The sequence below is a fragment of the Zootoca vivipara genome, chromosome 11 (assembly GCF_965207765.1).
Source record: "Zootoca vivipara chromosome 11, rZooViv2.hap1.1, whole genome shotgun sequence".
Taxonomy (NCBI): domain Eukaryota; kingdom Metazoa; phylum Chordata; class Lepidosauria; order Squamata; family Lacertidae; genus Zootoca; species Zootoca vivipara.
The window spans coordinates 52,934,370-52,949,633 of NC_142594.1; the positions used below are offsets into that span (position 1 = coordinate 52,934,370).

General features: G+C 45.2%; 1 protein-coding gene across 35 annotated transcripts in view; it reads right to left on the minus strand.

Annotated features, from left to right (window-relative positions):
• The window catches only part of OBSCN (obscurin, cytoskeletal calmodulin and titin-interacting RhoGEF), a 304,918-nt gene that overhangs the window by 141,651 nt on the left and 148,003 nt on the right, over positions 1–15,264 (minus strand). For 32 of the 35 annotated variants that reach the window (XM_088654044.1, XM_088654041.1, XM_088654038.1 and 29 more), the window contains 5 exons: positions 14,976–15,242; positions 12,236–12,502; positions 9,393–9,665; positions 5,406–5,672; positions 313–585 (listed from right to left, as the gene is read on the minus strand). In XM_088654044.1, the coding sequence (XP_088510170.1) occupies positions 313–585; positions 5,406–5,672; positions 9,393–9,665; positions 12,236–12,502; positions 14,976–15,242 (1,347 nt within the window). The remainder of the gene's footprint in view (positions 1–312; positions 586–5,405; positions 5,673–9,392; positions 9,666–12,235; positions 12,503–14,975; positions 15,243–15,264) is intronic. The other 3 variants (XM_088654034.1, XM_088654031.1, XM_088654025.1) reach the window with 2 other exon arrangements.

The following is a 15,264-nucleotide window of genomic DNA, read 5'->3' on the forward strand; positions in this document are numbered from 1 at the left end:
TTTGGCAGAAGGTGAACTGCAGCAAAACTAAGGCAGAGCCGCATGAGACAAGATGCGAAAAGATGCCTTCTTACATCCCTACCCAGGGCTCCAACGTTACTTGCAGAGCACAGGGAGGAGTGGTCCTAGAGTAGCTCCCATATTGAAAAGGTACTACCAGATGGGGTTCAGTTGCATACATCTCATTCGCTCATTAGTCTGAGTTTGGTAACTTTCAGAAACAAGGACAGACAATGACAGAGAATGGAAGGAACAATGAGATGTTATCTGGGTCAGTAGGCTTGCGGTTATGGTGCAATAGTATGATATTACCTTTTACAGTCAGGAATGCAGACGAAGCCACGTCACCAGTCTGGAAAGTCACTCGGCAGCTGTCATGGGGCGTGAGGTTCTTCAGGAGAAGGAGATGCCGGAGACCATTTTCAAAATAAACCATCTCAATGTTTTCCGAGGTTTTGGCTGGGTCATCGTCAATCAGCCAGTTATAATTGTAGCACTCAGGTTTCGAAAGGTAGCACTCAAACAGAGCTTCACCCCCTTCCATCGCGTCAACGTTCTCTAAGCCCTGGACAATGGTGTTCTTGGCTGTTAGAAAGGTGTTTTTTAAATAAAAATAAGAATTCACAATTAATCACTGAGTTTACACATCTGAACATTACATAGAAAATCAAAATAGGAGATCACATATTGGTTGAATGCAATTCCTTAGGTTGGAGGTTCTTAAGCAGTGGTCTTCAGAACACAGGTGGTCTCCTAGTTCTATACAGGTGGTCTATATCTCTTCCGTTACCGAAGAAGCTAACAAAGCTTTGGCCTCGAGCCTGTGATTTTCATAAACAGCAATGATGTTAGCACCAAAGGAAAAAAGTTAAAATGTGAGTTATGTATATGCTATGATTTGTCAAATGACGAAACTTTACAAACTTTACACACACACCCCAGCAATTTGGTCCATCGAGGGAGGGGTGAAGTTTGAGAGCTGCTAACTTAGACTTTCAACACAATCTTCATTTAAACCTTAGCAGTCATTGTGCAGTGGCTGAAGAGCTCTAAAATGATGCAAAGTTCTGTTTGATTGCCCAGAAAAGAGTCACATCTTCAACTGATCTGAGTCTTAAGCTCATACCTGCCAAGTTGCTGTCGGAGAAATAAGGGACCAGGCGGAAGTAGCAGACCGGAAGCAGCGCTGCCGCCATTTTGGAACTGGGCAGAGCATGCTCAGAAGTGACTTTTGATGCTGCTTTGCCCAGTCCCAAAATGGCCGCCGCGCCAGAATAAACCGTGAAAAAACAAAAAAATCAGTTCTTTCAGCTAGGAACAGCCAGAAAAACGGGGATTTCCCGGGGAATACGGGAAACTTGGCAGCTATGCTTAAGCTGAACGCAGCTGTAATGTCAACACAAGGGCAGTGCAACTCAGGAACAATTGACACCTGGAGGCAATAATGGCTCTGAACACCCAGTTGCTGGAAACCGCAGGGAGGAAGACTTGCTGTTATATTCAGGTGCTGCTTGAGGGTTTCCCCACAGTAATCTGGTTGGTCACTGTGAGAACAGGATGATAGACTAGATGGGCCATTAGACTCATCCAGCAGTCTCTTCTTGTGTCAAGCATCCTGTTCTCACAGTGGCCAAGCAGATGGCCATGGCAAGCCAACAAGCAGGACCTGAGCACAACAGCAGCACGCTCCACTTCCAGGAACTGGTATAACAGAGGCATACTGCTTTGATGAGGCAGGGTGAGGCGCCCACCTCAAACAGAGGAAGCCCAAGAGATGCCACCAGCCTCATCTCCACAGCTCAGCCCACCAGCACCACCAGCAAAGAAGTGGCATTGGTAGCAGTTTCCCTTGAGATCTCGCTGAAATCTTGCAAGGTCTCACAGCTGCAAAGGAGGAAGGGACGGATTCCAGTTTCGCCAGAAGCAGCTAAACGGGGTGCACCATATCTGGGCAAGCAGAATATAGCCATCATGACTCATAGGCATTGAAAGCCTTCTCCTCTGGGAATTTATCTAATCCTTCTTTAAAGCCATCCATGTCGGTGGCTTCACAACTGCCAGGCTCATGGTGCCTCCAGCTTTTTAAAAAAATGTGCTTTATTGGTTTTAAGTTACAAACAAATTAGCTATAAAGTCAAGAGAAACTAATAATATCAGCAATAATCCAGGATAATATCATCATCAACAACAACAACAACAACAACAACAAGTCAGAGTACAGAGCCATCACAAAAAAGGGAAAATATAACCGAAGCAATCCCGGTAGTGGTTCAAAAAAAAAAATTGTGAAAAACACTTTAAAAATGGTGCGCTGGTGGCGCATGCAACCTGCAAAATTGCATATAATCAGTCAAAATATCTCTCCAATCACAAAAAAACTTCTCGGAAAATTGGTCAAAATATAAACTATATATTCAAAAATATACTAAAGGTGCACTGGATTTGGTAATAATTGATTGAAAAAAAAAGAAGGGGGGAAGGAAAAAAGTAAATGTATACATAAGGTTTTGATGCATGAAGAAAAATGGACGTATTAGATGTGTATAATAGAGAAATATACTAGGTTTAGTACGTTCGCATGAGTTTAACAAATACATCAGAGATTGGCAGGAAGGTGAATACGAAAGGAAAAGGAAAGAAACACACACCAACCCTTTGTTTTTGTCTTCTTTTCCAATATTTTTAATGTTAATGACTTTTTTTGAATTCTTTCTCCAGGCTCTAGAGTTGATATATATAATGTACAATATGAATAAAGGATCAAGGGTCACAGGGGGGAGGGAGAGAAGACGTCAAGGAAAAGGGTAGGAAAGAAAGGGTGGAGAGGGGTGGGAGCAGGGAGGGTGGGAGGGGGGAAGGGGGTTTTTATATACAGAGATATAGGAAACGGTTATGACTTGTAAGATTCGAAGTATTTGAGTTGTACCGTTACCTTATGTATTTTTGTTTTATGTAAAGTTTTAAATTGATCAATAAACTTGTTTTTTTAAAATTAAAAAAAAAATCTCTCCATTATGCTGGCAAGATTGCAGACTTCCTGGCGCCTCCTCCTTAATTCAGCCCAGGGCAAACTTGGTTTCATAAATTCAAAGGGGACGGAAACTGTCAGGATTTGCACACTGCCATTGCTATAGGTGGCCCAATTGCCAAGGAAGAGCCTGGACGGCTCGTGAACCATCTCAGTGCAGGACTATTGGAAGACGAAATGACATCATCAAAATAAATGAGATACTGTTGTTGTTGTTTTTTGCAATATGAAACATGTGAAACAATTCCATATCTCCTCCTAACCCTCACCAACGTTTATGCATTGACCTGTGGTAGCTCTGACAGTAAAAACCCTTCTTCTCCCCATACGGAGATTTCCCAAATTGATCCTATGATGTGCAAAAGCAATAAACAGGGGTAATGTGAACTGCGCCATTGTGGATTGCATAATTCCAAGCAGCTGTTGATGCACAGAATAGCACAAAATATATTGTCCCCTCTTTTCTCATTATGGATACCTCACTTTTACTGATTTTACTTTTAAAATGTTATGACCCGCTTTCCCACAGGCTCAAAGCAATCAACAGGCACCCAATAGAAATAACATAGCTAAACAACTATAAAAACAAAATAATAATAATAATAATAATAATACCACCACATTGCTAATAGCAACCAAATAAGAAAAAGCCACAGCAATGTAAGTATATTAAACAGCAGTATCAGAAGTCTGAGCTCTGAGTAAATGTAGACTAATATAATCAAAGGCAGTATTTATATTTAGCATTTATGAAACACTTAAGGGTACTCAAAGCATTTCACATTTATTTTATTTTCAGTTATCCTTACAACAGCCCTGTAAGGTAGGCCAGTATTACTTTCCCCCTTTTGCAGTTGGGGAGGTTTAAATTCAGGCAGGGACTTACCTAAGCCCACCCTAGCAAGTTCATAACTGAGGTGAGAATTAAAATAGCAGCGTGGCTCCTCGGCTCTCAGCTGACACTCAGAGCCACAACATTACAACAGACCTTTAATTATCCAAAATGACTTTAATTAGATTTTGCATGAACAGGCAGCCCTAAATTAAAGGCAGTATGTGGAAACAAAAAAAGGCATGTTGGGGAAGTGTTGGAAAGAGGTGCCGTGGGGTATCGCTTTAAAGCTCTTGCAAAAACTATGTTTCACAACATCCCTGCAGTAGGTAAGACTCAGTCCCAGAGGCCACATAAAATTGCTAACTAGGGATGGAGAAGAAATTTGGCTTGGTTTCCATTTTCATGCAAACCTACCTAATATGTGCTTCCTGAAAAAACACATGACCCAAAATATACCTATCCTTTAAATCTGGGGTCCCCAGACTACGGCCCGCGGGCCAGATGCGGTCCAATTGGCCTCCCAATCTGGCCCGTGACGACCCCCACCGCCCGCTGACGCTGCCCACTCTTACGGCACGCAGCACGGCGGCGCACTTCCAGATCGGAAAAAAACGCCGAAAATTGTTTGTGCGCATGCGTATGGGCCTCTCCCGACCCAGAAGAGGTCATTTCCGGTGCACTTCTGGGTCGGGGGAGGCCCATACACATGCGCACAAATGATTTCCGGCGATTTTTCCGATCTGGAAGCGCGCCACCACGCCAGTAAGTGTGTGTGCGCATGCGCACAGGCGCGCACTCCCCCGCCCTCCAGCCCGCTGCATGCGCACTCCCCTGCCCTCCGGCCCGCCACGCGATCGGCGCGGCGGGCACCGGCCCAAAGCCAGGTAAGTCTAGGGACCCCTGCTTTAAATTTTGCACTTCTCCAAATTTTGTGATGCGGTTCTCCAGCCAAATATGGTGTGTCAAAATCTGTACATTATGGGGGAGGGGATGAGCATTAAAATGTGCATAGTGAAAATAATATACTCAGCTAACTTATATTAAGGTAAATTGCTTGCAAAAATGTGCATATTGCAGAAGACTGTATTAAAAATGTGTGTATTGAGATAAATTTCCACCATCAAGCCTGATTTGTTTAATAATAAAAATTGCAAGCTGGTGTGAAACTTTGGAGAACTGAACTCAAGGACTAGAAAAATGTGAAACTGGGAGAATCCAAAACTGAAAGGTTTGTTCATCCCTATAGCTACCCCACCCATGCTCTATAATCTGGAAGAGTCAACAGCTCCTCACAGAATCACAGAAATGTAGAGTTGGAAGGGATCCCAAAGGGTCATCCAGCTCAACCTCCAGCAATGCAGGGATCACAGCTACAGGATCCCTGACAGGTTGCCATCCAACCTCTGTTCAAACACCACAGGCTGCAGCTGGGAAAGAGTGCTAGGCCATGGCAAAATAAGTAGTGCTGCCCATGGTCGGTTGCTGCTGTGAACGCTCCCTGCACTCCCTTGATAGTCTTCTTTCCATCATGGAAGACCTCACCTTGAACATCAAGCATAGCCACCACTTTAGTGCCTCCAGCTTCGCAAGAATAGATGCCGGTGTCCCCTGGAAGAGCAGGCTTAATCTTCAGCTTGGCCACATTCCAGTCCTGCTCAATGACAATTCGCTGGCCGTCTGCATGAACTGCCTGCTCGTTCTTCATCCATGTGGCCTGCACAGGCCTGGAATACTGGCAGACGAATTCTGCTGTGTCATCTTCGTCCACGGTAATGTCCTGCATGGGACTGACCACTTCAATGGTTGGATCTGTCAACCGACACGTCAGGAGGGACATGTATTAGTGCATCCTTCGGGGAACGTTTACGGGCACTCATTTTGTTCAAGTACAGCGCTCTCGGAGTGAGTGAGATGCACAAAAGCGGATGAGAAGCACCACTTAGTTTGATGAGTTTTGTGTTTGCTTGTGACATCAGCAACGAGCAGTGTAGAAGCAGGTGGATTAGCTGTTAGGGAAGCTGTCGTGTTGTGTGTCCTTGGGACATTACAGTTATATAAGGTGGCTAGATTGGCCTTTACTAGGGCCAGGGCCTTTTCAGTATTGGCCCCAACTTGGTGGAACGCTCTTTCACAGGAGACCAGGGCCCTGCGGGATTTGTCATCTTTCCGCAGGGCCTGCAAGACAGAGCTGTTCCGCCTGCCCTTTGGGCTGGACTTAGTCTGACCCCTGTGTTTTCCTCCCTCATGGTTTGGATTTATGGACTACTTAAAATGAGGCTGCATTTTAAATTTTAATATATCTGTATTTTAATCTGTATTTTAATTAATTGCTTTTTATGTTTTATTGTAATTTTATTGGTGTGAGCCGTCCTGAGCCCAGTTTTGATTGGGGAGGGCGGGGTATAAATAAATTTATTATTATTATTATTATTATTATTATTATTATTATTATTATTATATCTCTGTAGATGTGTTACTAGAGAGTGGACTCACATTCAGTGCACATCTAATCTATAGACCTGCACCAAACCAAGACCTTTAATCCCACCCAAGCAATCATTGGGTCTGCTGCAGTCAAGGACTGACATAGCATGGGATTGGCAATAATGAAGCAGCATTTTCCTGAACAGCCACAGTGGTCAGGTTAGACCTCACTGGATGGCCCCCTCGCTGATGTCTTACAAGACAATGGGGTGGGGCACAATGTTGGCTAAAAACTGAGAGTCCAAGATCGAGAGCAGAGTGGGGCAAGTTGTGTCCTGGGTGAGAAAGTTTCAGAAGTGACGTTGGAGTGGAAAACAGGGGTCTTCAGAGAAGCACTAACTGAGAGGACCTTGTTGTAAATTTAAGTCCAGGCACTTGTCCATTCACTTGCATGCTTAGAGCTAGACTTGGAATTGTGCAGGATTTTGTCACAACAACTGGAATTATAATGTTGTGAGTTCCACAGAGGGACCAGTGCATCACCAAATAAGCATCATTTGTGCACATGTAAGCCTGCTTATTGTTGGAATACAGTGAATGAGAAGGAAAGAACTTCCTCCTGAATTCTTCTGAGAAGATCTGGCCTGGACAGAAAAGACAGAGTGATATAAAGAGAAAAGGCAAAAAGCAGAGAGTGTGAGCTGAGAGGGTTAATAGCTTAGCAATCGTCCTGCCGCGGGGCCCTGTGACGTGTCCATGTAAACAGGAAGTACCTGTTGCTGTTGTAACTTTCTGTTACATGAGAACGCTGTATGTTTGTATCCTGTCTGTTTCGTGTCGCAGCTTCAGCCGAGGATGGAGATGAACTCACCCGGCTGAGCTGCCCTAAGCAATAAATCTTCTTTGTTTTAACGAACAAGGGAGTGAACGTGAGTTATTTCACAGGCACAGAAAAGTTGGATAAAGCTTTCGCTGCTACGGAATGTGATCTGAACTTGGGAGGAAAAGTTTCTGGGGTTTTTTGAAACAGAAGCTTGACATTTGTGACGGAGTGTACTGGGCGAGTATTTTTGCACCGTCTGCTACGCAGCTAAGAATTTGTTCGTAGGCAGATAGATTTCTCTGCTATCTTTCTGTCTCACAAAGCTGTGTTATCAATAATTAGCCAATTATAGGCTATTATCTCAATAGAGAGATAGCATTACCGCCAGAAACATAAAGGAAGTGTCTGTTAAGGGCATTAATGTAAGCATGGTTAGAATTTCACTAGTATTTTATTTTCCACGGTGCCACCCTTAGATTCTTCATGTATTGTTCTTATTTCAAACTGGATCTATCCCTTTCTACCCGTTTTCCTTGATGAATGAAGAGTGCAGTGTAACTTAAAAGCCTGGGTTCTCTTACATCAACACAAGTTGATATAATAAAGGGAATTACTTTACTACTTGTTCATGCCAATTATTCTCTGAAAATATCTTGGGAAGCTGCCTAGGATTTCACAGGAACCCTACCTGATTTCTGACTATAAATGAATTCCAGTGGGATTATTGAACTGAGACACACAACCGCTCAACTTCTGCAACGTTCGGCACATTCCCTTCGGGTAACAGCCATAGCCTTAAGGACCAAGGGGGTTCATGTGCAAGAGAGTTTTTACAGCCATAAACCTCAATGGGAGTGAAATATTTAGAACTAGTAACCCAGGTGGCGCTGTGGTTAAACCACTGAGCCTAGAGCTTGCTGATCAGAAGGTCGGCGGTTCGAATCCCTGTGACGGGGTGAGCTCCCGTTGCTTGGTCCCAGCTCCTGCCAACCTAGCAGTTCGAAAGCACGTCAAAGTGCAAGTAGATAAATAGGAACCGCTACAGCGGGAAGGTAAACGGCGTTTCCATGTGCTGCTCTGGTTTGCCAGAAGCGGCTTTGTCATGCTGGCCACATGACCTGGAAGCTATACGCCGGCTCCTTCGGCCAATAATGCGAGATGAGCACCACAACCCCAGAGTCGGTCACGACTGGACCTAATGGTCAGGGGTCCCTTTACCTTTAACCATAACCCTTAGTTTGTCCAGTTCCATTTCAGCAAGAGGGGGAAATATATTGTAAACCACCCTGTGATATTAATACGAAGAGTGGCATCATAATAATAAGTTTCCAAGACTGGGGCTGGTAAGAGCAACAGAGCGGGTTTCCTATACAGTGGTGCCTCGCAAGACGAATTTAATTCATTCCGCGAGCCAATTCATTTTGCGAAAAATTCGTCTTGTGAATCGCGGTTTCCCATAGGAATGCATTGAAATTTCTTTTTTTGCCCATAAAAAGGTAAAGGGACCCCTGACCATTAGGTCCAGTCGTGACCGACTCTGGGGTTGCACGCTCATCTCGCATTATTGGCTGAGGGAGCCGGCGTATAGCTTCCAGGTCATGTGGCCAGCATGACAAAGCCGCTTCTGGCAAACCAGAGCAGCACATGGAAACGCCGTTTACTTTCCCGCTATAGCGGTTCCTGTTTATCTACTTGCATTTTGATGTGCTTTCGAACTGCTAGGTTGGCAGGAGCTGGGACCCCCGTCACAGGGATTCGAACCGCCGACCTTCTGATCAGCAAGCCCTAGGCTCATAGAAACACATTAATTAAATTTCAATGCATTCCTATGGGAAACCGTGATTCGCAAGATGAATTTTTCGCAAAACGAATTCGTCTTGCGAGTCACCATCAGATCGCAAGACGCATTCATCTTGCGGAAAATTCGTCTTGCAGGGCATTCGTCTTGCAAGGTACCACTGTATTCTTATTAACGATCATTTGCCCCAGTAAGCAATGTTGCCCCTGTTTTGGTTATATGGATGTGTCTTTTGCAAGAAAACTTCTAATTCAATATGTACACTGCCAGCATTCAGTCACCTCTGAAAATCTCACCATTTTAATTGCCTTTTCAAGCAGTACGCCTGCAGATAAGGTAGTGAGATTGTGCTTACTGGTTAATGGCATGCCTTCCAGTAGCCGTTTTGCAGAAAGTTGTTAAGGGCCGCCTGAAGCCAGAAGCGTAAGCAGCGTGGTTTGTGGGGCGGCCCGTTGGGCAACTGCACATCCAAAGCCAAAAATACCTTTGATTAATAATTTAGCGGAGGATATGAGGGGGCCCGCTCTGAAGGTCACAATTCCTGAATCATTGGGCCCCAGGTCCTTTAGGGTCAAAGTATACACTTTCCCGTCTTGCACAGAGATTTCGTTCACGGGGCTGCTCTGAAGGGGAGAGCCGTCCAGCCACCACTGTACGCTTTGCATGCCCGGGCGCGAGAGCTCGCAAGTGAAAGTGGCTGATTCACCCGCAAAGACGTCCGTGTTCTTTAAATCAGAAACTATCTGCAATTCCTCTTCTGCGTAACAAAGTAAGAGAATGCATACCAAGGGAGAACACATGTGTAAATATACTGGCTTTTACGAAACTGACAACATCCACCATTTAAGAGACGGACATCAATAGGGGATTTACAAACCTAGCAATCGAGATTGATACTGAAAGAACATTTCACGATTTCACAGAGACACACTCAAGGCCAATGGTCGAAACTCATTTATCCTGGAGAAATGGTTGTGTGTTGGCACCTCCTGCCATGCCCACTTGTGATGTTGCCATGGGATAGTGGTCTTTGAGAATGACCTGCTGTGATTGCAACTGATCACATTCTTTAAAATACTTTGGAAACTCGGTACAACCAAGACATTTGGTGAGCTGTAATTTGGTCTAATGTTGGCATCAATAAACCACGAGCCTACACCAGAACTTCAAGAAAATTCAACTTGTTGGACCCTGCATCATGTTAAGACATAACAGATATGGGAATCCACCATTTCCCTAGGTACAGAGGATGCATTCATAGGACAACACTATGGCATCTATGGGATTGTAGGGATCAGTTAACACAAATTTTTAATAAAGAATTGTTCTCTTGTCACATTGACTAACTTTCTAACACTCTTCCTTGGAGGTTTTTAAGCAGAGGTTGGATGGCCATTTGTCATGGAAGCTTTAGTTGAGATTCCGGCATTGCAGGGGGTGGACGAGATGAGGCCCTTCCAACACTACAATTTTATGATTCTATGACTGTATAAGGAAGCTAATCCGCCCCAAACTTTAAACAAGCTTAAACAAGACCAAGATAGACAGATGGGATTTTGCTTTCACACAATCAAGCCGTTAATACTTTTTGTCATAAAATTGCACCCTGATATGCAAACTAGGCAGATGTGCCAACTCTTCCTCCTTGGATGTCACCTTTGATACGCATGGCTTAGATACACAACAAAACCGTCCTCAAATGATATTCATCCCAATGTACATTTGTAAAAAACCTTTTGACGGTTCTTTGGAACCAAACCAGATGGTAATTGTGGGAGATGCATAAACAGTTTCTTGAAACAAGCTGAAAAGTAGCTGTAAAAAGGTAAAGGGACCCCTGACCATTAGGTCCAGTCGTGACCGACTCTGGGGTTGCGGCGCTCATCTCGCTTTATTGGCCGAGGGAGCCAGCGTACAGCTTCTGGGTCATGTGGCCAGCACAACTAAGCCACTTCTGGTGAACCAGAGCAGCGCACGGAAACGCCGTTTACCTTCCCGCTGTAGCGGTACCTATTTATCTACTTGCACTTCAAACTGCTAGGTTGGCAGGAGCTCGGACCGAGCTCACCCCGTTGCGGGGATTCGAATTGCTGACCTTCTGATCGGCAAGCCCTAGGCTCTGTGGTTTAACCCACAGCACCACCCGTGTCCCTGAAAAGTAGCTGTAGGAAGCTGTTAATTTCATGCTGTGCATGAAATACTTAACCCTTACGCCTTCCACTGTTACCCACTCAAAATCACACTTCTAAGTAGCTTTTCTCCCTGCAGGGAAAAGGCACAGGGACCTTGTAACTTCTCTCCCACAGGTGAGAAAGCAGCCAAGGATGGGTTGATTTTGAATGGGGAAACTGCAGGAAGCAAATAGGCTATATAGTCCCTTCTCCTTTAAGTTGTCTTTAAGCGGAGGCTTGACAGCCATCTGTCAGGAATGCTTTGATGGTGTTTCCTGCTTGGCAGGGGGTTGGACTGGATGGCCCTTGTGCTCTCTTCCAACTCTATGATTCTATGATTCCTCTCCCCCTTCCCCCCAAAAAATTCGTAATCAAAACCTCCAATTGCCGGGAGACCATTCACATGAGTATCATGAAGCATAAAATGATGCCTAGCAGTAAACTAATAGGAGAGCTCTGTCTTTTTATTTGGCCTATACAGTGGTACCTCTACTTACGAATGTTTCTACTTACGAATGGAGCTCCGTCCGCCATCTTGGATGCGGTTTAGATAGGATTTTTTTCTACTTACAAATTTTTAGATAGAGTTGCTTCTACTTACGAATTTTTTCTCCCAATGCATTCCTATGGGATTCGACTTACAAATTTTTTCGACTTACAAATGTGTGTTCGGAACGCATTAAATTCATAAGTAGAGGTACCACTGTATATGCTTGAAATGTTCTGCCAATACAGAAAGGCAGACCTGGGACTATGCATGTGTCATTCACACATACAGGTTTGTTACTCAATGAGTGAAGAAAATTGCATGTGTGAATGAGATCTCACACATCGAGCGCCGTCGACAGAACTTTCATAGCACCTCACATTAATGCATGTCAATGAGCCTAGGACACACCCAAGTGAACAGCATCGAGTGCTGAGTAACCAGGTCGTGAAAAATAAAAGCGATGTGAATACACGTGTGAACTAGACTCAGGGATTTAAGCACAGCCCCACCAAACCACTTTATGGACAGAATTACGATGCTATGTTTCAGCACACATGCTTTGGTGTTTGGTGCATGTGCTGCTCTGGAAGCAGTGTGGTTTTGCACTGCCATGTGGTACATGTAAGTTTTAGCTTACAAAATCCAACCATAGTATGGCGAACGCACCTTGTACATAAACGGAGCCTGTCGACAGCTCATCTCCTGTGCTGCAAGTGTAGGGGCCGCAATCTTCGGGCTCCAAATTGTGAATGATCAGTTCAATACTTGTGCCTCTCTGAAGCATCTCATACTTGGCACTAGGCTGAAGGACGATGGCTCCTTTCCTCCACTCCACAGGAGCGCCAGGTTTAGAGATCTCGCAGCGCAGGACGGCCTTTCCACCTGCTTCTGATTCCACGTTCTGCAATTCTTCTTTGAAGAGCACCGGCAGAACTGCAGGGAAGAGAGGATCAGGGCATGCAAGTGGACTGGGAAAGATTTTAATATTTTGTTGGAAGGCGCCCAGAGTGGCTGGGGGAACCCGGCCAGATGAGCGGGGTATAAATAATAAATTATTATTATTATTATTATTATTATTATTATTATTATTATTATTATTATTATTGGCGTAGATCACAGCTTTAATTAATGTAGCATAAGGAACTCTGGCAAGATGCACCCACACCAGCTGGACTTTGCGGTGATGCCATCTATGGCAACACTGTCAGAGATGAGATAGGTAAAGGTATAAAGGTAAAGGGACCCCTGACCATTAGGTCTAGTCATGACTGACTCTGGGGTTGCGCGCTCATCTCGCATTATTGGCCAAGGGAGCCGGCGTACAGCTTCCAGGTCATGTGGCCAGCATGACAAAGCCGCTTCTGGCGAACCAGAGCAGCACATGGAAACGCCGTTTACCTCCCCGCTGTAGCAGTTCCTATTTATCTACTTGCATTTTGACGTGCTTTCGAACTGCTAGGTTGGCAGGAGCTGGGACCAAGCAAGGGGAGCTCACCCCATCACAGGGATTCGAACCGCCGACCTTCTAATCAGCAAGCCCTAGACTCAGTGGTTTAACCACAGCGCCACCTGGGTCCTAGGTAAAGGTATAAGTATAGGTACATGGATATATATTTAAAAACAGGGTGTGGCACGCCCAATTCTGGGTGTGCCCGTGGGATTATGAGCACTGCCCAGCTACCACCGATTTCAAAATTCATACTAAGATCCCAGAGGTTGTTATGACTGGGAGAAGAAGGTAATGAATGAGGTACCCGTGGTCAAACAATTATCTACCTTCTGGGAGTTGTTCCAAGTTTTAATCAGAGTATGCTAAAATGTTTTCCAGAGTTTCATTCATATGGAAAATGAAATTGTTACACCAACCATTAGCCACAAACATGGCAGAATTGGAGGAGGGCACCAGGAGGGGGCAAGGGGACAGTTGCCAACCCCCTCCCAATGAATCATAACCCACAGAGTCCCAGTTTTCACTTATTTTTTCTTTCTGCTGTCCCACTATTGGTTGTTAGTACCTTTATAAGAAGGACATGGGTGGCGCTGTGACAGAGCCTAGAACTTGCCGATCAGCAGGTCGGCGGTTCGAATCCCTGTGACGGGGTGAGCTCCCGTTGCTCGGTCCCAGCTCCTGCCAAACTAACAGTTTGAAGGCACGTCAAAGTGCAAGTAGATAAATAGGTACCACTCCGGCGGGAAGGTAAACGGCATTTCTGTGTGCTGCTCTGGTTCGCCAGAAGCAGTTTAGTCATGCTGGCCACATGACCTGGAATATGTACACAGGCTCCCTTGGCCAGTAAAGCGAGATGAGCGCCGCAACCCCAGAGCATAGCTGTCAAGTTTTCCCTTTTCTCACGAGGAAGCCTATTCGGCATAAGGGAATTCCCCTTAAAAAAGGGAGATCTTGACAGCTATGCCCCAGAGTCGTCTGCGACTGAACCTAATGGTCAGGGGTCCCTTTACCTTTTTACCTTTGTAAGAGTTTTTCTGCTTGTTTTTTCCTGATTTTACATTATAGGTTTTATATGTTCTTTTTCTCAGGGTCTCTCTCTCTCTCGCATTTCTATTACCCTTACCATTTTTCTGTGAGGCAGTAGCCTGCTCCCTGCTTTAAGTGCTTTACTCTCCCCCCATCCTCCCCCCCCCATCCAATGCTCTGGGCACCCAAATCTGCAGGATGTGCTCCCACTGTTGCGTTCCTACAAATCCAGGGGAAAACATGATGACAGCGATGCAATAATAATAATAATAATAATTATTATTATTATTTATACCCCGCCCATCTGGCTGGGTTTCCCCAGCCATCTGGGCGGCTTCCAACAGAAATATTAAAAACTGAATATTAAAAACAGTACAGCATCAAATATTAAAAACTTCCCTAAACAGGGCCGCCTTCAGTTGTCTTCTAAAAGTAAAATAGTTGCTTATTGCCTTGACATCTGCTGGGAGAGCGTTCCACAGGGCGGGTGCCACTACCGAGAAGGCCCTCTGTCTGGTTCCCTGTAACCTCACTTCTCGCAATGAGGGAACCACCAGAAGGCCCTCGGTGCTGGATCTCAGTGTCCGGGCAGAACAATGGGGGTGGAGACGCTCCTTCAGGTATACTGGACCGAGGCCGTATAGGGCTTTAAAGGTCAATACCAGGCATCCCCAAACTGCGAGCCTCCAGATGTTTTGGCCTACAACTCCCATGACCCCTAGCTAACAGGACCAGTAGTAGGGGAAGATGGGAATTGTAGTCCAAAACATCTGGAGGGCCAAAGTTTGGGGATGCCTGGTCAATACCAACACATGCAAGACAAACGCTTGTTACATCTCTGGAGTGGAACTATTGATAAAAAATGCACATACCCCAGGCCACAAAGGCAAGCATGCAGAAGGGCTGGGAACGAGCCCAAGCTTCTCTTACCTTTGACTTTCACAGTGGCTGTTGTCTGTTGGTCTCCTGAATCGCAGGTGTACTCCCCAACATCCTGAGCTTCCACATCATAGATGAGGAGCTCTGCAAAGTTCCCTTCCTGCCTGAGCTCATACTTGTCACTTGACTGTAGCGCCACTTTCCCTTTCTTCCAGACCACCGGGGCCAAAGGCTTGGACAGCTCACAGCGCAACGAGACTGTGTTCCCCGTCTCAACCTCTTTGTTTTGGAGACCACGTTTGAAAAGAACAGGGAGAGCTGGAAGGCAATGCACACACTC